The sequence below is a fragment of the Schistocerca nitens genome, chromosome 12, assembly GCF_023898315.1.
Source record: "Schistocerca nitens isolate TAMUIC-IGC-003100 chromosome 12, iqSchNite1.1, whole genome shotgun sequence".
Lineage (NCBI taxonomy): Eukaryota > Metazoa > Arthropoda > Insecta > Orthoptera > Acrididae > Schistocerca > Schistocerca nitens.
Window position 1 is genome coordinate 17,123,202 of NC_064625.1, and position 24,538 is coordinate 17,147,739.

The 24,538-nt window shown below is 41.0% G+C and overlaps 1 protein-coding gene across 1 annotated transcript in view; it reads left to right on the forward strand.

The window, feature by feature from the left end:
- The window catches only part of LOC126215320 (multiple epidermal growth factor-like domains protein 10), a 68,585-nt gene extending 45,561 nt beyond the window's left edge, over nt 1-23,024 (forward strand). The window contains exons 3-5 of the mRNA XM_049942001.1: nt 7,314-7,525; nt 20,099-20,345; nt 22,940-23,024. Of these exons, the coding sequence (XP_049797958.1) occupies nt 7,314-7,525; nt 20,099-20,345; nt 22,940-23,024 (544 nt within the window). The remainder of the gene's footprint in view (nt 1-7,313; nt 7,526-20,098; nt 20,346-22,939) is intronic.
- The last annotated feature ends 1,514 nt before the right edge of the window (nt 23,025-24,538 follow it).

A 24,538-nucleotide genomic window follows, 5' to 3' on the forward strand; every position in this document is an offset into this window, starting at 1 on the left:
CAGGAGAATGGGGTGCCCCAGGGCTCCGTTTTGAGCGTGGCCCTTTTTGCCATAGCTATCAATCCAATAATGGATTGCCTTCCAGCTGACGATTCAGGCTCCCTTTTCGTGGATGACTTTACGATCTACTGCAGCGTTCAGAGAACATGTCTCCTGGAGCGCTGTCTTCAGTGTTGTCTAGACCGTCTATATTCCTGGAGTGTCGCCAACGGTTTCCGTTTTTCTGGTGAGAAAACGGCCTGTATGAACTTCTGGCGTTACAAACAGTTTCTTCCACCAACCTTACATCTCGGTCGCGTTGCTCTCCCATTCGTGGAGACAACAAAATTTTTAGGTCTTGCGTTTGACAGGAAACTTTGCTGGTCTCCACATGTGTCTTACTTGGCTGCTCGTTGTACCCATTCCCTAAATGTCCTCCGTGCTCTCAGCGGTACGTCATGGAGAGCAGATCGAATGGTCCTGCTTCGCTTATATCGGTCCATTGTCCGATCGATGCTGGATTATGATGGGACTTTTGTCTACTCTTCTGCCTGGCCGTCCATCTTACGCCATCTAAACTCAATCCACCATCGGGGGTTACGTCTGGCGACTGGAGCATTCTACACCAGCCCTATTGAGAGTCTGTATGCCGAAGCTGCCGCATTACCGCTAAACTATCGGCGCGATATGTTGCTTTGTCGGTACGCCTGCTGACTGATGTCAATGCCCGACCACCCGTCATATTTCTCCTTCTTTGACGACTCTCTCGACCGCCAATACGGGCTGTATGTCTCTGCTCTGTTACCTCCTGGAATTCGCTTTCGTCGCCTGCTTCAGCAATTTGATTTTACCCTCCCTACGATTTTTCGAGTGGGTGAGAGCCTGACGCCACCTTGGCTCCAGGCTCGGGTTCGCGTTCGCCTTGACCTCAGCTCGCTCCCAAAGGAGAGGACCGTGGATTCGATATACCGTTCGAGGTTTGTCGAACTTCGTTCGAGGCTCGCTAATAACGTCTTTATTTACACAGGCGGCTCCAAGACTACATCTGGTGTTGGATGTGCCTTTGTGGTTGGGAATGATACCTTTCTATACCTGCTCCTTGACCAATGTTCGAGCTTTACAGCTCAGCTTTTTACTCTCTATCAGGCTGCTCAGTATATCCGCCACCATCGTCTTTTTCCCTATGCCATTTGCTCTGATTCTTTGAGCGCCATTCAGAGTCTCCGTGACCCATATTCGGACCACCCTCTCGTGTAACGAATTCAACGGTCCCTTCAGTCGCTAGCTGATACCGGCGCTCGTGTCCTCCTTTTGTGGATTCCTGGCCACGTTGGTGTGCCTGGGAACGAAGGTGGCCAAGGATGCTGTCCTGCTGCCACGGACAGCTTCCTTTTGTGTCCCATCAACTGATGTTAGTGGGGTTCTTTGTCGGTGCGTTGCATCATTGTGGCATGAGGCTTGTTCCTCTCTCCATGAGAGGGCATCAAACCGACGCATCAATCCCGACAGCTTGGATGACCTCCTCACTCCCTTCCCGGCGAGAGGAGGTAATTTTGGCCAGGTTGCGGATTGGGCATTGCTGATTTAGCCACCGCTACCTGTTGTCCGGTGACCACGCCCCACAGTGCCCCTGTGGTCAACTGGTTCAAATGGCTCTGAGCACAATGGGACTTAACTTCTAAGGTAATCAGTTGCCTAGAACTTAGAACTACTTAAACCTAACTAACCTAAGGACATCACACACATCCATGCCTGACCGGCTATTAGGTAGCTGGTCATTATATTCTGGCTAATCAGTATATGTTGTATGATAAATACGGTAAACTTTTTTTATACTGCAAGATATGGAAGTAGCTTGTACATGGCAGTGAGAGCTTTGGTGGCTCAGGATGCATTCATACATCTGTAGCACTGCAGGAAAACCGAAGTGGTGTGCATATACATGATCACAATACCTGGTGAAGATTATAGCATGATTTGTGTACATGCCCGCAGCAGCAAAAGGGATTGGATGCCAAAACCAGCTCAGTATGACTCTCTACTACCCAGAAAACTCCATCAGCACAATCCTGCCCCCAGCAACAACTATTCCAGAAACCCCTAACCTTCTGCACCCTTACGAATTCCTCTTCCCAAAACATGACTTGGCCACCTCCACTGTGATTCTCAAGCCTCCTAATAATATTCAGTACTTAATAAACTCCCCACACACCTCTCTAAAAAAGGAAAACCAGTAACAGTAGTTTCAGAAACCTCATGGTAAACCTGATAATGAATGATAACAAGAATAATAAGGGAACACAAGTCCCATTCAGTCTGTCTACATCTACATCTACATCTACATCTATACTCCGCGAGCCACCTTACGGTGTGTGGCGGAGGGTACTTATTGTACCACTATCTGATCCCCCCTTCCCTGTTCCATTCACGAATTGTGCGTGGGAAGAACGACTGCTTGTAAGTCTCCGTATTTGCTCTAATTTCTCGGATCTTTTCGTTGTGATCATTACGCGAGATATATGTGGGCGGTAGTAATATGTTGCCCATCTCTTCCCGGAATGTGCTCTCTCGTAATTTCGATAATAAACCTCTCCGTATTGCGTAACGCCTTTCTTGAAGTGTCCGCCACTGGAGCTTGTTCAGCATCTCCGTAACGCTCTCGCGCTGACTAAATGTCCCCATGACGAATCGCGCTGCTTTTCGCTGGATCATGTCTATCTCTTCTATTAATCCAACCTGGTAAGGGTCCCATACTGATGAGCAATACTCAAGAATCGGACGAACAAGCGTTTTGTAAGCTACTTCTTTCGTCGATGAGTCACATTTTCTTAGAATTCTTCCTATGAATCTCAACCTGGCGCCTGCTTTTCCCACTATTTGTTTTATGTGATCATTCCACTTCAGATCGCTCCGGATAGTAACTCCTAAGTATTTTACGGTCGTTACCGCTTCCAATGATTTACCACCTATGGCATAATCGTACTGGAATGGATTTCTGCCCCTATGTATGCGCATTATATTACATTTATCTACGTTTAGGGAAAGCTGCCAGCTGTCGCACCATTCATTAATCCTCTGCAGGTCTTCCTGGAGTACGTACGAGTCTTCTGATGTTGCTACTTTCTTGTAGACAACCGTGTCATCTGCAAATAGCCTCACGGAGCTACCGATGTTGTCAACTAAGTCATTTATGTATATTGTAAACAATAAAGGTCCTATCACGCTTCCTTGCGGTACTCCCGAAATTACCTCTACATCTGCAGATTTTGAACCGTTAAGAATGACATGTTGTGTTCTTTCTTCTAGGAAATCCTGAATCCAATCACAAACCTGGTCCGATATTCCGTAAGCTCGTATTTTTTTCACTAAACGTAAGTGCGGAACCGTATCAAATGCCTTCCTGAAGTCCAGGAATACGGCATCAATCTGCTCGCCAGTGTCTACGGCACTGTGAATTTCTTGGACAAATAGGGCGAGCTGAGTTTCACATGATCTCTGTTTGCGGAATCCATGTTGGTTATGATGAAGGAGATTTGTATTATCTAAGAACGTCATAATACGAGAACATAAAACATGTTCCATTATTCTACAACAGATTGACGTAAGCGAAATAGGCCTATAATTATTCGCATCTGATTTATGACCCTTCTTGAAAATGGGAACGACCTGCGCTTTCTTCCAGTCGCTAGGTACTTTACGTTCTTCCAGAGATCTACGATAAATTGCTGATAGAAAGGGGGCAAGTTCTTTAGCATAATCACTGTAGAATCTTACGGGTATCTCGTCTGGTCCGGATGCTTTTCCGCTACTAAGTGATAGCAGTTGTTTTTCAATTCCGATATCGTTTATTTCAATATTTTCCATTTTGGCGTCCGTGCGACGGCTGAAGTCAGGGACCGTGTTACGATTTTCCGCAGTGAAACAGTTTCGGAACACTGAATTCAGTATTTCTGCCTTTCTTCGGTCGTCCTCTGTTTCGGTGCCATCGTGGTCAACGAGTGACTGAATAGGGGATTTAGATCCGCTTACCGATTTTACATATGACCAAAACTTTTTAGGGTTCTTGTTTAGATTGTTTGCCAATGTTTTATGTTCGAATTCGTTGAATGCTTCTCTCATTGCTCTCTTTACGCTCTTTTTCGCTTCGTTCAGCTTTTCCTTATCAGCTATGATTCGACTACTCTTAAACCTATGATGAAGCTTTCTTTGTTTCCGTAGTACCTTTCGTACATGATTGTTATACCACGGTGGATCTTTCCCCTCGCTTTGGACCTTAGTCGGTACGAACTTATCTAAGGCGTACTGGACGATGTTTCTGAATTTTTTCCATTTTTGTTCCACATCCTCTTCCTCAGAAATGAACGTTTGATGGTGGTCACTCAGATATTCTGCGATTTGTGCCCTATCACTCTTGTTAAGCAAATATATTTTCCTTCCTTTCTTGGCATTTCTTATGACACTTGTAGTCATTGATGCAACCACTGACTTATGATCACTGATACCCTCTTCTACATTCACGGAGTCGAAAAGTTCCGGTCTATTTGTTGCTATGAGGTCTAAAACGTTAGCTTCACGAGTTGGTTCTCTAACTATCTGCTCGAAGTAATTCTCGGACAAGGCAGTCAGGATAATGTCACAAGAGTCTCTGTCCCTGGCTCCAGTTCTGATTGTGTGACTATCCCATTCTATACCTGGTAGATTGAAGTCTCCCCCTATTACAATAGTATGATCACGAAACTTCTTCACGACGTTCTGCAGGTTCTCTCTGAGGCGCTCAACTACTACGGTTGCTGATGCAGGTGGTCTATAGAAGCATCCGACTATCATATCTGACCCACCTTTGATACTTAACTTAACCCAGATTATTTCACATTCGCATTCGCTAATAACTTCACTGGATATTATTGAATTCTTTACTGCTATAAATACTCCTCCACCATTGGCGTTTATCCTATCCTTGCGGTATATATTCCATTCTGTGTCTAGGATTTCGTTACTGTTCACTTCCGGTTTTAACCAACTTTCCGTTCCTAATACTATATGCGCACTATTTCCTTCAATAAGCGATACTAATTCAGGAACCTTGCCCTGGATACTCCTGCAGTTTACCAATATTACGTTAACTTTTCCTGTTTTTGGTCTCTGAGGACGGACGTTCTTTATCAACGATGCTGATGTTCTCTCTGGTAAGCCGTCAGGTATTTTATCGTTTCGCCCAAGGGGGGGTCCCTCTAACCTTGATCCATACTTGATTGAATGCCACAAATTATCCTTCTGCCACTGCCATACGAGACCTTCAGAAGATCATGAAAACATCGTAGTCCATTTTGTGTTATTGCCGCATATGTGACTTTTGCGATAATCTGCAGTAACACCCAAACATTTATATCAGGTTCCATATACAACAACATACATCTGTTGAAAAGAGCTGTCAGTTTCATTATAAATACAGACACAATGTTTAATCAAAATTACAACAAAATATAACATTTAATAACTGACATCCTTCTCGTCAACTCGTGACGTCACGTAAGATATCGTCACCCAAAGCAGAGAATTGGAATCACACATTACAGTTGACCCACAGGCTGAGAGTTAAGACAGCAGGTAATAACTTCGATGGTACTGGAGGGCACCTTGGATTGTATAAATTTTAGGGGAAAACAGAGATCACAATATTTCAAACAAATGATTGAGGACTTTGGCTGCAAGTGATACTTTGAGATGAGAGGTTGGCACAGGAGAGAAAATTGTGGTGGGAAGCTGCAAACTTGCCAGTAGGGTGATGACCCAAAAAAGTAAATTTCTATATTGACAGAAGCAATGCTCACATTGTAACAGCAATGCTCACAGTTATGGCTACACACAAATTTGTGGAGCACATTTGCTGTTCTACATTGTAATTAAATTCCAGGAATCACTGGGATTTTGCTTTTGTCTGTAGCAAAACTGAAATTTGTGATGGATGTTGAAATCACATTTATATGTATTTTTAAATAGGAAAATAACTTTATTTCTCATTTGTGTGAGGAGGAAGTTTTTAACCTTGCAAACAACCATTTTTAACTTATTTCATGGGTATTCATTAAGAAGTGGAATTTTGTAAGTTGTTAATTTTATGAGAGCAAAAGTAAGGTTCAAGTCCAACTTCAACCAAAATGATGTAAGGGGCAATCAGATGTAAACAAAACAGATGGAGGAAAAGTAGTAAACTTTCTGTTATTTCAGAAGTAATGGCCATAACTGTTAATACATATATGCGAATGTGAGACAATATGGTCAATGCCTTCACGGAAAAATGTTTGGAGTTGCCCACAGAACCACGATTGTACCCATGCGTGCACCTCTTTGTCCGCAGCAAATTGACAGCAACAAATGTCTTCCTTCAGGGCTTCAAAATTATGGAAATTGTGTGGGGAGAGATTGGAATTGTACGGAGGATGTGTTGAGCTTCCCCCCAAAACTTTTGCAGTTTAGCTGAAACAATCTGTCAACAGAATGCCTGCCTACATGTTAAGAAGGTTGTTTTGGCTACGCTGCAAAAGTTTTGGGGGTGGGGGTGGGAAACCTCAACACAGCCTCCATACAAATGAAACTCTCCTCATGCAATTTCCATACTTTGGGAGCCCTGAAGAAAGGCATTTGCAGAGCCCTGAAGAAAGGCATTTGTTGCCACCAATCTGCCTTGGATGAAGAGGTGCACACCTGGGTACAATTATGGTTCTGTAGGCAAATTGCAAATATTTTGTTCCATGAAGGCATTAACCATCTTGGTTGTCAGTGCAGTCAATGTATTAGCAGTTGTGGTGATTACTTTCGAAATAATAAACAGTTCACAGCTTTTTTCCATCTGTCTCATTTTCATTTGACAGCCCCCAATACTTTTTCTGTGGGTTTTACCACATCATTCATGTTAAACATGATGGAGGCTACCTCAGAATGGCTGTGACAGCCATTCTGTATTATTGTCAGACTATTCTTGCAATCAGTTACTAACCATGTTGCTTTTACAAAGACTATAGAAAAACATAAAGGAAGGACTTTTTCGCTGAATACACGATAAAAAAATAATGTATCATTTTAAGACTCTCTAGTCTCTCTTTAAATCATCAGGCTTGTGACTGGTGTGATGCAGCCTGCTGCATCAGTATAGGACACTGAAGTACAATTTGATGCTATTCCTAATGGGAAATGTAAGCAGTTAGACATCACTATTATTACTGTAAGAGAAGACCCATTTCAGTTAATGGTGACCAGAACCTGTAAATAGGTGGTACTATTTTTGTCTTTTTTATGGGTGTTGATAACTGCAGATCTTTAAAAATAATTTTCAGGTACACGACGACAACGAGGGTGTCTGAGCGCAAGGCCTACCAAGTGAGAGAGCACACGTGGTGCTTCAACATCCCACCGAGGTGCTCAAAGTACAAGTTGAACTTCAAGACTGTCTACAAGACTCAAGCAAGTTTCTATGATATTCAGAAGTATTCTGTTGTTTACTTGCTCAAAAGTGTCTCCCTAGGGCAGCATATTATTCGTAGCGAATGTATGTGTTTTGCAGACCATCTGCTATGTCACAGCTGTGAATAACACAATAGTATGTTCATATTTTATGTTGACTAAATATACCTACAGGAACTATTAGACCCACAAATAAAGACACTCACATGTAGCTTTCGACTACAGCCTTCATCAGTAAAAGGTTCACAAATACAACATTCACACATATACACACAAGCAAAATGCGTCATGCACATGTGATCCCCAACTCCAACATCTCAGGCCGGAGTGCAACATCATGTGGGGTGCAAGCAGCAATCTGAAAGGAGTGGGGAAGGAGAAGGGGAAGGGATAGTAGCACACAGGTGGGGAGAGAGACGAATGCTGTCTGGTGAAATGTGGAGGGACTAGACTGTTAATGGGCACAGTGTCAGGAGGTTGTGGGGTAGAGAGATGGGGAAAGACTAGCATGAGTTTTGTGCCTAAAAGATAAAATAAGACTGGTGCCCTGTGTCCACCACCATGGGTGCTTATATAGGTTCCAGTAATTACAAAGTTACATTGTTCAACTTGATGATAATTGAATTTGCAACTAACATTTTGATTCCTTCTCAAAACTCGTTATAACAACTTTTCTGAAACAGTTATCAAGTTGAAACATTACAGTTCTCGTGTTAAAGTTATGTATAAAATGCATCAACAACAATGTCTGAATTACTTGTGTTTATTACCCTACAAATGTAATGTAACTTTTGTTCATGACAGAAATCCTGTGCCTTTAGAGGGGATTGTATTGTAATTACCACAACTTTTCTATATACAGGGTTGACACAGGTTCAGGGAATATCAGGGAATTTCAAACATGTCAGGAAAATCAAGGAAATATCAGGGATTTGGAAAAAAAAACACTGAAAAAAATCTCGTTTTTTGCCTCAGTAGATGAAATGGTTTGCTTACTGAGATATGCACAGTCACTGGCTGGATGTAGCTGAGCACATGCACCACTTCCCTGCTCCCTCGTTACTACTGCTTCCCCCCTCCCTACCACTCCCCTCAGCCTGCAGTCAGTGCTGCCACCACACCTTGCTGCTAGCCTAGCAGCTGCTGAAGAGAGGTAGGGAGGCGCGAGGAGTGGTTTGTTCGGAACTGATTCTCAGAGACTGTAGATGTAGCGGCTGGAGATGGCAGTTGTGTGTGCCTGAGTTGTGTGTGAGTGATTGTGTGAATGTGCATGTGCTCTCATTTTCTGACAAAGGCTATTTCCGAAAATTTAGTTGTGAGAGAGCGATTGTCTTTCCTACGTGTCTGTCTGCAGCTCAGCGATCATCTTTACAGTAAGTTGCTACATATTGTCATTATTATTGATTCTCAGAGTATTTGCATAAGTTACCTGTTGCATGGATTGATCACTGCATTCCCATTTCATCAACACGCTGTCTGTGACTCCAGAATAGTTGGCCACACGAGTGGATTTCTCAGACGGGCCAAAACCGCAGGTCATTTCTGCGGGTATCTCTAATGGATTGAGCATGCCAATCTGAAGCCCTTCGTTTCCCACTAATGTAGCAGTGGCTAGCACACTGGACTCACGTTCGGGAGGACGACGGTTCAATCCCGCGTCCTGCCATCCTGATTTAGGTTTTCCGTGATTTCACTAAATCCCTCCAGGCAAATGCCGGGATGGTTCATTTGAAAGGGCATGGCCGGCTTCCTTCCCCATCCTTCCCTAACCCGATGAGACCGTTGAGACCCACTAATGTACAGGTCCTGCCCATCAGATGTAGTCTCACTCAACTGCCCGCAGGCCCGGTCTGTTTGTATGTTGTGTAATGCAGTGGATTTTCACAATTTATCTGTGGACCGAGGATTGCAGTGCTCCTCGGCAGGCCAGAGGCCACAGGTGATGGATCTCAGAAACTGCAACTGTTCACCACAAATACATTGTGCAGTGCGGCATTTTATAGACATTTTATTTATTCGAGTACATTTTGGCACTTTGAAAGTGGTTTATATATTAGAAAGTATGGGCAATGAGAAGAAGAAAATTGTGGCAGTCGCTGGCAGTTTGTACAGTGTGTACTCAAATATTTCTCAAAAGAAAACACACTAATACCTGTAAAATAATAGATATAACACAGTGGGCAGTAACTAACAATAATGAACATGGTAGTAACAACATTTTAGTGGCAGTCACCTATATCTTCCCCATATTATACATTTCTTTCAAGAGGCCTGTTTCTTTCTGTGGCTATTTCTGGAATCAGTGAAGGTATTTTAAATGTGTCTTGCTCTACCAAGGAATTGCTTATTTTTGTCACCAAATGGGTTTTGCTTTATTGAAATAAAATAACTTCACTGGTCTTAATGAAACACATATACCATTTGGCTTGCTTTCTGCATCTAAAAACAGTTCATTACAAAAGATGTTGATGTTAGTACTTCAGATTTTTGCTTACATTAGGAAATGCCATCTGCTTGCAAGTTTTATTTAGACATTTCCTTATTTGGGTCTATTTTTTCTTGTGCTGTATCTGCAAAGATCTGTTATCAACTTACATCTTTACTTACCCTTGAGATCTCAAAATTTGTCAGGGAAAAAAGCTAAAACTCATCTGGAAATCGGAGAAATATCAGAGAATTTCACGTGGGAAAACTTGGGCAACCCTGATATAAATTCCACAAACTATAAATTAAACAACGGAAAATTCAGGGTGGAATAACAGCAGCATTATGAAAAGGATAGATTGCTACTCACTGTATAGTGGAGATTCTGAGTTATAGACAGGCATAACAAAGAGACAGTTAAAGAGTTAAGCTTTCAGCCAGAAGGCCTGCAATTCCACATATTCACAATATGGTCATAAGCAATTGCTCATTTTTATTATATTGTCATTAATTATAAATTGGAATTTTGTAAACATTGTATCTCACATACTTTTAATTTGGTATTTATTGTTTGTATAAATTATATGGTCATAAGCAATTGCTCATTTTTATTATATTGTCATAAATTATAAAACATTGTTTCTGACCTACTTTTAATTTGGTATGTATTGTTTGTATAAATTAATCAGAATCCATCTTAATTGATCACAGTTTATCTTAAGTCTACTTATTCCCATCAACATAATAATCCAGCAGTGTTACAATTCAAGCTTTAGCATTTATGCAACTTCAAGTAAATACTGCACGGCAGTGTCACATTCTCCAATATTTATGGAATCGTACTTTCTGTTAAAAATAATATTGCCCTAGTCTACTATATCACAGATTTGTGCCACAAATTTCCTTTTCGCCAGATTGATTCAGTACAGCCCCATTATTTATTTGATTTATTCGTCTAATCTTTAACCTACTCCAGTAACACCACATTTCAGAAGTTCATGTTCTCTTTTTGTCTGAGCTGATTATAGTCCACATCTCACTGTCAGACGAGGCTATATTCCAGACAGATACCTTCAGAAGAAGTCTTTTCCTCAGATTACAGTGCAGCTTTAATGTTTGATACCAACATTTTTCAAGAAATCTCTCTTATATTTCAAGATTACAGGTGAAATGATAGTTTTTTAGTGGTTTCAGAGTAGTATGCACTGTATATAGAACAGAAATGAAGCCTGAATAATTCAGTTTGCAGCAAAACATATGTACACAATTTTTTTTTATTTGATATATAATGACTGAGTTTCTATAGTAGCTATTTCATTCCACACCGTACTTACCTGTCCGCAACAAGGTTTCATTTTTGAGGTTTTTGCCTGTACCTGGAGTTACAAGAAACTCTTGAAGTTGAACTGTGTTTAACTGCAATAATTTGTTTTATCAAATCCTCTCCGCCCTCACCACCCCATCCCATCTGCCAAGGCTCACATTAATGTGCCAGTTTTTCTGATGATTTAATATTGTTTGACATTTGTCAAAAGCAGTTAATATTTTCATACTTTTTGTTCTCTGTATTTTTCCAGACTCTTGTGAAAACCAGGCAAGTACAAGACTGCTGTCATGGGTACACAAAAAGCTCAGCAGGTGACAAATGCATTGCAGTCTGTTCTGACAAGTGTCTATACGGGACATGCGTTGCTCCTGATACCTGCCAGTGCTCCCGTGGTTATGGCGGACCCATCTGTAATGTGTGTAAGTAAGACATTTTATATTCTGCAGCAGTCCTTGTGGAAAATATGTGTGTGTGTTGTGTGCTGCGGGTGCGGTGTCGTAAGTGAGAGGGGAGTGAAGGCTGGACTTTTGTTAGCTCCCCATAGCTACTAGTGCCATGATTTGTAGCTTTTACTCATTATTTAAATATCACTTACATCATTGATCACTTCAGTTAATGGTGAGCCTGATCGTACCTTGAACCTAGAACCTTTGAGTTTCACTGGCAAATGATCTACTGACTGAGATCTCTAGGCATCACCCATGACACACCTTTAAAGCTTTACTTATGACATTACCCCTTTCCTAGTTTGAGGCACTTGCCTGCGACAGGTAAAGGTGTTAGGTTTGAATTCCCGTGTGGCACACCACAGTAATGTGTCAGGAAATATTCATATCTTCTTACGGTTTGGTGCAGAGTAAAAATTCATCCCGCAGTTCACTTGGTGATCAAGCATAGTCTGTGTTAACTGCTTTTGTAAAGGCATTGGTTTACTAATTTTCCATGTTATGAAACATCTTTATTTTTATTTTCCTCTTATGGATCTGATCATAGTTGTAAAATAAAATGTGAAACAAGAACAGAACATAAAGAACAGATAATAAGTGCACCATACACACAGTTATGACCTATTTTAACACATCATGGTCCTTGTTATTGTCATTTTCAAGAAACACATTTATGAGTTCAGGTTCAGATAAAGCTTCTGACACACATCTGATTATGTGGTATTACTACAGCATACATGGTGTAAACACAACATTTACAATTTAGCAACACAGAGCAACAAAATAGTGTTTTGTGATTTGGGCCCATATCAAAATGAATATTCTAGAAATCAGTGAGACAGCTTTTTGTGAATATTCATATATACCATGTGGGACTACAGATATAGATAAATCTGGTTCAATGTAAGATCAGCAGACGTCAGGCGATGATACATGCTACAGTATCAAAATCACTGACAGGTGTGCTGTAGGCCTCAATTGGTATTAGTAAGTGGGTGGTTTGAAAAGTTCTTGGAATCACCATGAGAGGTCAGCACTAGCACATATTCATTGGACTGTTGGCTGTAGCCGGCCAAATTGGCCGAGCGGTTCTAGGCGCTACAGTCCGGAACCGCGCGACTGGTACGGTCGCAGGTTTGAATCCTGCCTCAGGCATGGATGTGTGTGATGTTGTTAGGTTAGTTAGGTTTAAGTAGTTCTAAGTTCTAGGGGACTGATGACCTCAGAAGTTAAGTCCCATAGTGCTCAGAGCCATTTTTTGTTGGCTGTAAACATGTGCCACATCAGTGCTCTTGGAGGAGAGCTGTGGTGGTGATGTGGCTCTGTTGTTCCCAGATAGTGATTTGCGATTATGGAAAAAATTGAGATTTGAGCAGTGATTAAGCATTTTGTAAAGAAAGGTATGAAAGAAAAGGACATTCGTGCCAATTTCCAGAATACACTCGGGGCTCTGCTCCTTCATATTCAACCGTTGCCAAGTGGACATTTGAATTTAAATTTGGTTGGGAGAGTGTAGATGATGATCCCCGCAGTGGTCATCCAAGATGTGTGACTACTCCAGAAATCATGGTCATGGAGGATCACTGATTGAAAGCGTGTGAAATTCCTCACGCTTGCCAGATGTCATCTGAAAGGGTATATCACATTTTAACAGAAGAATTAGAAACGAAAAAATTATCTGCAACATGGGTGCCACGATTATTGATGCGCACCCGCACACATGTGCTGTCGCCATGGCAAAATTACATGAACTAAAGTCTCTATTACATGATGTGCATTAGCCATAAACCTATGCACCAGTGCCCCAAGCGTGTATATCTGTAACTACAGGCTGGTTCATGTAGACCCGATTACACCATCCGTGCAGGATATATCTGACACACATGCACAGTAGACAATAATAATGTGCAAAACACAAATAGAACCATCTGATCTCATTAAAGTCATTCATTCTACCATTATAACACATGGGGGACTGTATGACATATTGGAATGTCATTCGTTCAAACTATTTAAGTGAGCTCAAGGTTCCTATTTAATAATAAATTGTTGTTAATCATTATTTATTAAGTAATTGTAACCTATTATGTAGCATACTACTGTTCTGAATAAAAGACTCAAAAGTTAGTTTTCTATTATGACACTTGATTACACAGGTACATGTGTATCTAAATTTACATTTTGAACGTGGTGGACCCACTTGTTTTTGGATTTATTGCCCTGGCAGCGACAGTAAATCTTTGGATTAGGGCAGAACGATGACAAAAACGAAAAGCCAGATGATGGCTGAAAAGAAGGAACAAAGGCAGGGGATTATATTGTTTATGAAAGAACTGAGGCCCGAAGATCCGCAAGAATTTTAGAATTTCGTGAAGATGGACATCACCTGTTTCGAGAAGCTGCTGTCTATAATAGAAGATGGAACTAGCGACTGTGACACAGTCGTGAGGAAGGCTATCTCACTTTCTTGAAAGTAAGAATTAAATCATATGTTTATATGTTTTGTGATCATACCAACCTAGATAATTAATAAAATACCAGCACGTGCCCTGTTATGTTGCACGCTGGTCGTAACATTGTTACCTGGCAGCTGGGAATCATTTAAGAGTGTGGCTTTTAGCCACAGAATAGCACAGCCCACCCTTTCAAAAGTTGTTGGTCACACTGGACAAAACTGCACAGACTTTCTCTTTTCTGGCATGCTAAAATAAAGTAAGAGATGCAGTCAAATCAAACATGTACTTTCATAAACTAAGGCATTACGATACAAATGAAAAGTCACCATGCAACGTTATGCGCATATTACTCAGAAAGGAACGATTGCCAACATACTGTATTATGATATTGCAGGTAATATAGACAACTTTCCTTGCAGTATGCCTGAATTAAGATGCTTAATGCCTCTTTGCTCCATTTCATTTTTATAATGTGAAGTAATGGAAAGAAAAATGCTTTCATAAACAGGTAGTATTAAAGAAAGTCTACTGGCAAAAAAAAGTTTTTTTCTGCATTTATGAAAAACTAGTTATTGAAAAAAAAAACGCATAAAATCCCCAACACAAAAACTGAAATTAGCTGCTAGTCACCAAACAATAAGCAACTAACAAGCAGAAAGCATTGAGACATCCACTTCTGCACATGCACGAGTTATTGACACCTAGTGCACATGTGCGGACTGACAACAGTTTAGAATGGATAATGTGTCTGCTTATTCTTGTAGTTTCACCCATTCTACCATTAGATGGCTGTCTTGCTAGATCAGTACCCTTCACAGTGCATCGTTGTGTAATACCCGCTTAAGGTATGAATTGTTGCCACACCCTCCTTATTCACCTGATATGGCTCCACCAGACTTCAATCTCTTCCCAAAACTAAAATTTTTCTTGGTGGATGAAGATTTGCTTCAAACGAAGAATTGATAGCAAGAGATGACAAATATTTTGCAGGCCTGGAGGAAACTCATTTCTGAGATGGGATCAGGGCACGGGAACGTCACTGGACCAAGTGCATTAACCTACAAGGAGACTACATTGAAAAATAAAAAAAAGTTTCAGTGATGCAATTACTTTTTTTCTATTCTGTTCTGAGAACTTTTCAAACTGCCCTCATAGGTGCTGCAGATTGCGGTCATCCAAAGAAAATTATTATACTACTACCTGACAGAGTCAGCATTGCCCAGGTATACATTTTGCCAATTTTCTATTAGAAATGAAACCTTATATCTACTCCTGCAGTAGGCCTGTGTGAAATGGTCCCAGTCAGTTTCTATAGGGTGGGTGCAGCTGCTTTGCATGTCCACAATGAGATTTTGTAAAGTCTTTGTGGCTATGCCTCTTGATAGGTCTATAGCCAGATGTTGTTTTTGCTTACAGGCATTTGTGCTTAACAGTTGAAAGATGACACAAAAATGCTGCCATGTGTCAGGGATTTCATTACGTTCACTTGACTTTAGGCGTGTCTTAGTAGTAAAGAATGAATGTGTTAAATCTTCATGCATGATACGGTATTTTTTCAGGCATCTCCATGTTTGTAACACAATTTCTCCTAAGCTATGATAGATAGGTGGTTCTGACTACCACAGCAATTGTTGCCTGGAAGTAAGGGAACACATGTACCAAGTTTGGTTGAAATCGGTCCCATGGTTTAGGAGGAGATGTGGTATATATATACATAGATACATATATACGAGGGTAAGTCAATTATTATCCACGAAGTAGTTATAAAATTTTATTGTAATCAAATAAGAAACTTACAAGAATATCAATTTTCGACATGGTCTCCTTGTGTTTCAGTGCACTTGGTCCATCATTGTACAAGCTTCCTGATGCCCTCATAAAAGAAGGTTCTCAGTTGAGCTGCAAGCCAGGAAAGCATCGCTCCTTTCACTGCCCCTTAATGCCCGTTTGAGTGGACCAAACAAGTGATAGTCAGAAGGGGCAAGACTGGGGCTATATGGAGGATGATCCAGTACTTCAAACTTCAGTTTCTGGAGCATTTCAGCAGTGTGGGCAGCAGTATGTGTACGGGCACTGTCGTGCAACAACACAAAACCTTTTGACAGCAATCTTCGGCGTTTGCTTGGAATTACAGGCTTTAGCCTGGCAGTATGCATCTCACTGTAATGTACAATGTTTATTGTTGTGCCCCCTTTCCCCATAATGTTCCAGTACTGGACCTTGCAATTCCCAAAAAACCATAAGCATCAGTTTTCCTGCAGATGGTTGGGTCTTGAACTTTTTCTTGCACAGCGAATTTGGATGTTTCCATTCCAAACTCCGCCGTTTACTCTCTGGCTCATGATGATGGATCCATGTTTCATCTCCAGTAATAATCCTGTCTAAGTAGTTGTCCGCTTCATTACCATAGCGATCCAAATGTTTTTTGCAGATGTCCAAGTGCATATTTTTATGCAACTGTGTGAGTTGTTTTGGGACCCATTTTGCACAAACTTCATGTAACCCAAGTCTGTTGCATATAATTTCATAGGCAGAACTGTGACCAATTTGCAGACGATGTGCCACTTTGTCAATAGTTAATTGTCTGTCTAAGAGAATCATTTCACGTGAGCGCTCAATGGTTTCTTCATTTGTGACAGTAAATGGTCATTCGGCTTCTTCATCATGTATAACACTTGGGTGACCAATTCGGAATTTTTCAATCCATTCCTAGACACTCCATTGTGGCAAAACACTGTTTCTGTACTGTACCAAAAGCCTTCAACGAACTTCAGCTCCCGATACACCTTCTGATCACGAAAAACAGATCACTGAATGTTGCTCTTCTTTGGTGCAGATAGATAGCGGAGCAGTCTCGATTAACAGCATGGCAGTGATAACAAAACTAACCTAGCAGCTTGAAAACTGCAAAGATATAACAATAAGTAAACAAAGCATGCATCATCAACGTAAAATGACAGTGCCAAAAAACAATTCGTAAACCTGGAAAGATGATGTTGGTTTTGATTCGATGACTGTGTATGCCACCTGAGAGTAGTAGGTTTACTGATATCAGTTTCGGTATTGTCCAGTCGTGTGTAGCTACCATAGTACCATCTCTATCTGCCCTTTAATAGGGAATATTCTCAGCCAGCCAGAAGGCTCAGTGTGAATCAAGGAGACAGCTACGCAACAGAGATGCACTTGTGCTTCTTACAGCAAACTGAGTGAGTTTGAAAGAGGTGAAATTGTGGCTTTCCGAGTAGTGGAATGGTTCTTTTGGAGAATTGCCACATGAGCTGGATGTGCTACATCAGTCGTGTGACAATACCGGTATCAGTGGCTACACGAACATTCTCACACTTGTAGACGAAGTTCTGGATATCCACGCAACACAGGTGCACACCAGAATTGTTCTGTTGTAAGAATGGCGGTGGAAGATTGTACAGCTACCACAACACAGATAAGATGGTTTGTGAGCTGAGATGTGTAAACGTGAACTGCTGTGAACCGATTATTAGCAGTTGGACTACGGGCTTGCACACCTCTAGTAGCCTGTCTTCCACACACACCACAGCATCAACGTGGGTGGCGCGACTACACTTGGAAGATGGAATGGGTGCTGTGGTCTTCAGTGATTAAAGCAGACTCTGCCTGCACGCAAGTGGCGGTTGTTTCCACGTACGACATAGACCTGGTGAGTGCTGTCTTGTAGAGTGCATTTGTGGAAGACACTCTGGCTCCATCTGGGCCTTATAGTCCGGGGTGCGATAAGGTACAACTCTCATTCAACTTAGGTATTTCTAGAGGGGATCCTAAACAGTGCTCAGTATGTGCAGAATGTCATTAGAACCGTTTTTTTTTCCGTTCTTGGAACAGGAAGGTGAAGTGTCGATCCAACAAGATAATGCTCATCCACACATTGTCTGTGAAACGTGACATGCTCTGCAAGGCTTGCAGAAACTTCCCTGGCCGGCACAATCTCCAAACACGTCTCGAGTTGAGCACGTTTGGGATCTGATGAGACGAGAAGTGACTCGAGTGACTTGTCGACCGGCAGTCTTACGGTACTACGTGAATAGATCGAGCAGGCGTGGAATAATGTGTCCCGGGACAGTATTTACTGTCTGTATGATAGACTGGATGCTGGTGTCAGTGCCTGCATTGCTGCCTGTCGAGGCTACACAGTGTACTAATACGGGTGTTTCAGTACAGGTCAATAACTGATATACAGGGTGTTACAAAAAGGTATGGCCAAAATTTCAGGAAACATTCCTCACACACAAAGAAAGAAAATATGTTATGTGGACATGTGTCTGCAAACGCTTACTTTCCATGTTAGAGCTCATTTAATTACTTCTCTTCAAATCACATTAATCATGGAATAGAAATACACAGCAACAGAACGTACCAGCGTGACTTCAAACACTTTGTTACAGGAAATGTTCAAAATGTCCTTCGTTAGCATCCACCCTCCATCTCATGGAATCCCTGATGCGCTGATGCAGCCCTGGAGAATGGTGTATTGTATCACAGCCATCCACAATACGAGCACGAAGAGTCTCTACATTTGGTACCGGGGTTGCATAGACAAGAGCTTTCAAATGCCCCCATAAATGAAAGTCGAGAGGGTTGAGGTCAGGAGAGCGTGGAGGCCATGGGATTGGTCCGCCTCTACCAATCCATCGGTCACCGAATCTGTTGTTGAGAAGCGTACGAAGACTTTGACTGAAATGTGTGGAGCTCCATCGTGCATGAAGCACATGTTGTGTCATACTTGTAAAGGCACATGTTCTAGCAGCACAGGTATAGTATCCCGTATGAAATCATGATAACGTGCTCCATTGAGCGTAGGTGGAAAAACATGGGGCCCAATCGAGACATCACCAACAATGCCTGCCCAAACATTCACAGAAAATCTGTGTTGATGACGTGATTCCACAATTGCGGGCGGATTCTCGTGAGCCCACACATGTTGATTGTGAAAATTTACAATTTGATCATGTTGGAATGAAGCCTCATCTGTAAAGAGAACATTTGCACTGAAATGAGGATTGACACATTGTCGGATGAACCATTCCCAGAAGTGTACCCGTGGAGGCCAATCAGCTGCTGATAGTGCCTGCACACGCTGTACACTGTACGGAAACAACTGGTTCTCCCGTAGCACTCTCCATTCAGTGACGTGGTCAACATTACCTTGTACAGCAGCAACTTCTCTGACGCTGACATTAGGGTTATCGTCAACTGCACGAAGAATTGCCTCGTCCATTGCAGGTGTCCTCGTCATTGTAGGTCTTCCCCAGTTGCGAGTCATAGGCAGGAATGTTCCGTGCTCCCTAAGACGCCGTCAATTGCTTTGAACGTCTTCCTGTTGGGACACCTTCGTTCTGGAAATCTGTCCCGATACAAACGTACCGCGCCACGGCTATTGCCTCGTGCTAACCCATACATCAAATGGGCATCTGCCAACTCCGCATTTGTAAACATTGCACTGACTGCAAAACCACGTTTGTGATGAACACTAACCTGTTGATGCTACGTACTGATGAGCTCGATGCTAGTAGTGTAGAGCAATGAGTCGCATGTCAAAACAAGCACCGAAGTCAACATTACCTTCCTTTAATTGGGCCAACTGGCGGTGAATCGAGGAAGTACAGTACATACTGATGAAACTAAAATGAGCTCTAACATGGAAATTAAGCATTTCCGGACACATGTCCACATAACATCTTTTCTTTATTTGTGTGTGAGGAATGTTTCCTGAAAGTTTGGCTGTACCTTTTTGTAACACCCTGTATAGGAAGAGCTTGTGCTATTCAGAAACAGTGCTAATTTTTTTTGAGCTGTGCATATACATACATCCATTTCTATTATATGTAGTGTTATTCCATCCCAGGTTCTCCATTGTTCGATTACCTTACTTTCAGTGTCCTGTTCTGTGATTTACCTGTGAGTTGAAATGTATTTTTTTGCAGAAATAATGTTACGTGAGTCGGCTAACAGAGTGCTCTGTTTGCCTACAGCGTGCCCAGAGGGTCACTGGGGCCCGGATTGCCACCAGCTGTGTCAGTGCCGCAACAACGCAAGCTGCGACCCGTACAGTGGGATGTGTCACTGTACGCAGGGCTGGCGCGGCACCTTCTGTGACGAGGAGTGCCCGCCCTCTCACTACGGCCAGGACTGCAGCGAGGAGTGCCGCTGCCAGAACGGCGGCTCCTGCCACCACATCTCGGGTGCCTGCCACTGTGCGCCCGGCTGGACCGGCTCCCTGTGAGTTTGTGCTGTCCGTTATCTGATGTGTAACGTACGAGTAAAACTGAAGTGGTATCAGGTGTTCCCCAGGGAAGCGTCCTGGGACCTCTGCTGTTCCTGATCTATATAAATGACCTGGGTGACAATCTGAGCAGTTCTCTTAGGTTGTCCGCAGATGATGCTGTAATTTACCGTCTAGTAAGGTCACCCGAAGACCAGTATCAGTTGCAAAGCGATTTAGAAAAGATTGCTGTATGGTGTGGCAGGTGGCAGTTGACGCTAAATAACGAAAAGTGTGAGGTGATCCACACGAGTTCCAAAAGAAATCTGTTGGTATTCGATTACTCGATAAATAGTACAATTCTCGAGGCTGTCAATTCAACTAAGTACCTGGGTGTTAAAATTACGAACAACTTCAGTTGGAAAGACCACATAGACAATATTGTGGGAAGGCGAGCCAAAGGTTGCGTTTCATTGGCAGAACACTTAGAAGATGCAACAAGTCCACTAAAGAGACAGCTTACACTACACTCGTTCGTCCTCTGTTAGAATATTGCTGCGCGGTGTGGGATCCTTACCAGGTGGGATTGCCGGAGGACATCGAAAGGGTGCGAAAAAAGGCTGCTCGTTTTGTATTATCACGTAATAGGGGAGAGAGTGTGGCAGATATGATACGCGAGTTGGGATGGAAGTCATTAAAGCAAAGACGTTTTTCGTTGCAGCGAGATCTATTTACGAAATTTCAGTCACCAACTTTCTCTTCCGAATGCGAAAATATTTAGTTGAGCCCAACCTACATAGGTAGGAATGATCATCAAAATAAAATAAGAGAAATCAGAGCTTGAACAGAAAGGTTTAGGTGTTGGTTTTTCCTGTGTGCTGTTCGGGAGTGGAATAGTATGATTGTGGTTCGATGAACCCTCTGACAAGCACTTAAATGTGAATTACAGAGGAATCATGTAGATGTAGATGTATCTGCTGTTGATGTTGCACTCAGTTTTATGTAACGTGAAGTCTCAAATCTTTATGTACTGAAATGATATTTGGGATACAAATATTATGAAGGATAACACCAAATAATGGAGATCAGACTAAAGATAAATTTAAAAGGGGCTCCTTCCACTTTATTCACACTATAATGTTGTTGATGGCCAGCTTCAGTCTTGGGCCGCTGTTTAAACAGGTAGAGAGACGGATGTCTTTTCCTTTGTAAACATACCCAGAAGAGAACTAATTTATTCATTAACACTAATCAACAAATTTAAAATTTTTTCTGCATGTAATTTAAAAATAGGTTATTGTTGGGTCTCAAGACTGGTTTGATGCAGCTGTAACATTCTCCTCGGATCGTTAACACTTAACTTAAATTTCGTTTGCCTGGGATTCGTTGATGATTGAAAACAAGAGTTCAAGCTTCACGTAATTTATTGACAACAGAACTAGACACTCCACATGTAAACAAAACACTGACTGACTGACCTTCTTGCAGCATCACTGTGTTGCTTTATATAGAATTTTAACAATAAATTTCAAAATAACCCATTATCAATTTTGTGCATATTTGATGTTACAATTAAAATTTACAAAATGTAAAGAAACTGATGTTACAGCCGAATAAGGTAAAAAATATATTATTGAATGGCTTAATTTTTTGTAGTAATAGCTCTAGATTTCCATAAGAAAATCAATCTGAACTTTAATAACAATAATTTCGCTTGTATTATTTTAGTTACGTGATTAATTACAGTTTGGATTTGGTTACCAACATTCAGTGCTTTATCTGATTACATTCATAAAATGCACAAATAAGGCCCGAAATTGTGGAAATCGAAAATTTGTGTGATGTAAACAATTGGAGGGTTAATTAGAAGTGTAATTTCAAAGAATATTAATTACCGGGAATAAAAATAGCTACCAAACAAAAACACATCACTTGGTAATAACTTTTAAGCTGTTTCTCAAGACAGTGAGGTTTTCTGTGTTAACTCATTAATCAAGTGCAGTTATGGCAATTAGAGGTGTTAGTTATTTATGCCAACATTTCCACAGCCTCTTAACATTTATTGCTATATATTTGTTACTTCAATTTCTCAATTAGATATTTGATGTAGCATTTGTACATAATTTTTTTAATGACAACAATCTATTGACAATTGCGACTATGCATCCTTCCAGAATATTCTATATGTTTTCACAAAAATATTTGGTGTTTTAGCAAATTTGATAGGTTGATACCTATAAAGATACACATACAAGCCCTTAGGAGACATGGTATCGTCCGATAACGGCCCGGATGCATATTAATCTTGGTGGAGGCTGTATCATTATACACCTCTCCAGCCACTCTTACAAATATTACTTGTATGAATGGCTCATAAATACATACATAAAATCCAGTACATTTATATTTTCATAGAAAAAATATAAAAAAAAATTCTTAGCTGTCACTCTAGTCACTGGTTCACAATGCACATCTTAAGGTGTTGGCAGCTCACAATCATCAGTCTTTTTGTGCACATCTTGTGTCTGCAACCCCTCTTTTTCTGGCAGTCTCTATGCTGCAATAGCACAGTCCACTATTAGTTTTACAGTTTTTTAATTTTTACTTCCAGGTCAGGTAAGGATCTTGGATACAGTTCTCTAGGTAGTAACAGGGATGAACTCATTACTCAAGGTACTCGTGCAGGTTACAATTAAGGGCACATCAGGTATAAATATGTCAAAATCATTCACATATTATCCTATTCTATTAGCATATTTATAAACAAAATTACACAAAGATAAGGATATATAAACTGTAAACATTTAGCTATATACAGATTAAAGTCAATGAACAAAAATCTTTTCTTTTTGATTAATATTTCAGTACATTCCACTATTCCAGATCTCATTTAACTCTTTATCATATCAAACATAAACTCACAGACTGTTCATCATCACATCACCTTGTAATGAGAAACTTTTCACAAAATGTCTTTTGTCACAGTGCAACTTGTCCATTTATTAACACATGTACATCTTTAGCATTGTCCATATGTACATCTCATAAAATCATGATCATGTCTGTAATTCTCAAAGAAGCACCCACAAATCAAATACAAGCTCTGCAGAGTGTAACTACAATAATTGTTCAATCACTACTGTAGTAGTACTTTAGTATACAGTTTACATTTCCAAATTATTCCTCAAGTAATGTCACTCAAAATTCATATTACATACAGAAAATTTATACTACAGGGAATGTATAGTATTAATGTAAGAGATAACTTCATTAGAGGTTTATAGAGGAGTAAAAGATGTAGCATCCAAATACGAAAAGAAGAAAATAGGATGCTACGTAGCTCGGAGACCTAGTGCTCGCCATGCACTTGATACAAAGATGTGGTGTCCTCCTGAGGGCATTTACATCATCTTATTTTTTCTTGGTGTTTTGACACCCACTCCATATGGTTTGATAAAAAATGGTTCATGAGGTTTTAGATTAAGTCTACATTCATAGTTTTTCACTTTCCCAGTTTTCTCACTAAACACATCTTTGTACTCCCACACCAAACTACCTAATTGATCTGTCTGCTCTTTTTCTAGACTCCCAGCTTCCTTTAGTTTGGTGGCCACTAATTCAGCATACTTGTCTTCGCACTGCATTCTTCATCACCGTGCAATATATCATCCTCAATCTCTCTAAAGTCAGTCATTTATACCATTCTTGCCTGCACAATTTCTCTTACTTGTCTGTATTTTACTTAGAGTTAAATCAGATGACTGTTTGATGTCATGTCCCTCTTTTACATGCTGTTTATTTTTCCCAGAACTGATCTCACTGTAAGCCTGCTGATTGGTTATACCTTCCCAGTTGGAATGCAGTCCTTCACAAATAATCTTGATGACCCTTTTTACACTGTCATTGTCACTATAACCCTTGTAAGTATCCTTTAAAGTTTCTAGCGTCACATTTAAATCATATTGGCTTTCCACATGTTCCTTACTGACGACACCTTCCCGGTTTCCATTGGCACAATCTGGTTCTCATATTCTTCACAAATAGTACTGACATCATCATCTTCACCATTAATTAAATCTTCTTGAACCTCCATATACACCATGCCATCTAATTCTTCCTCCCATTCATCATTACTACTGACACTTCCACTATCAATATTACCGCACATGCTATCATCTCCAATACTAGACACTTCTACAACATCTTTACA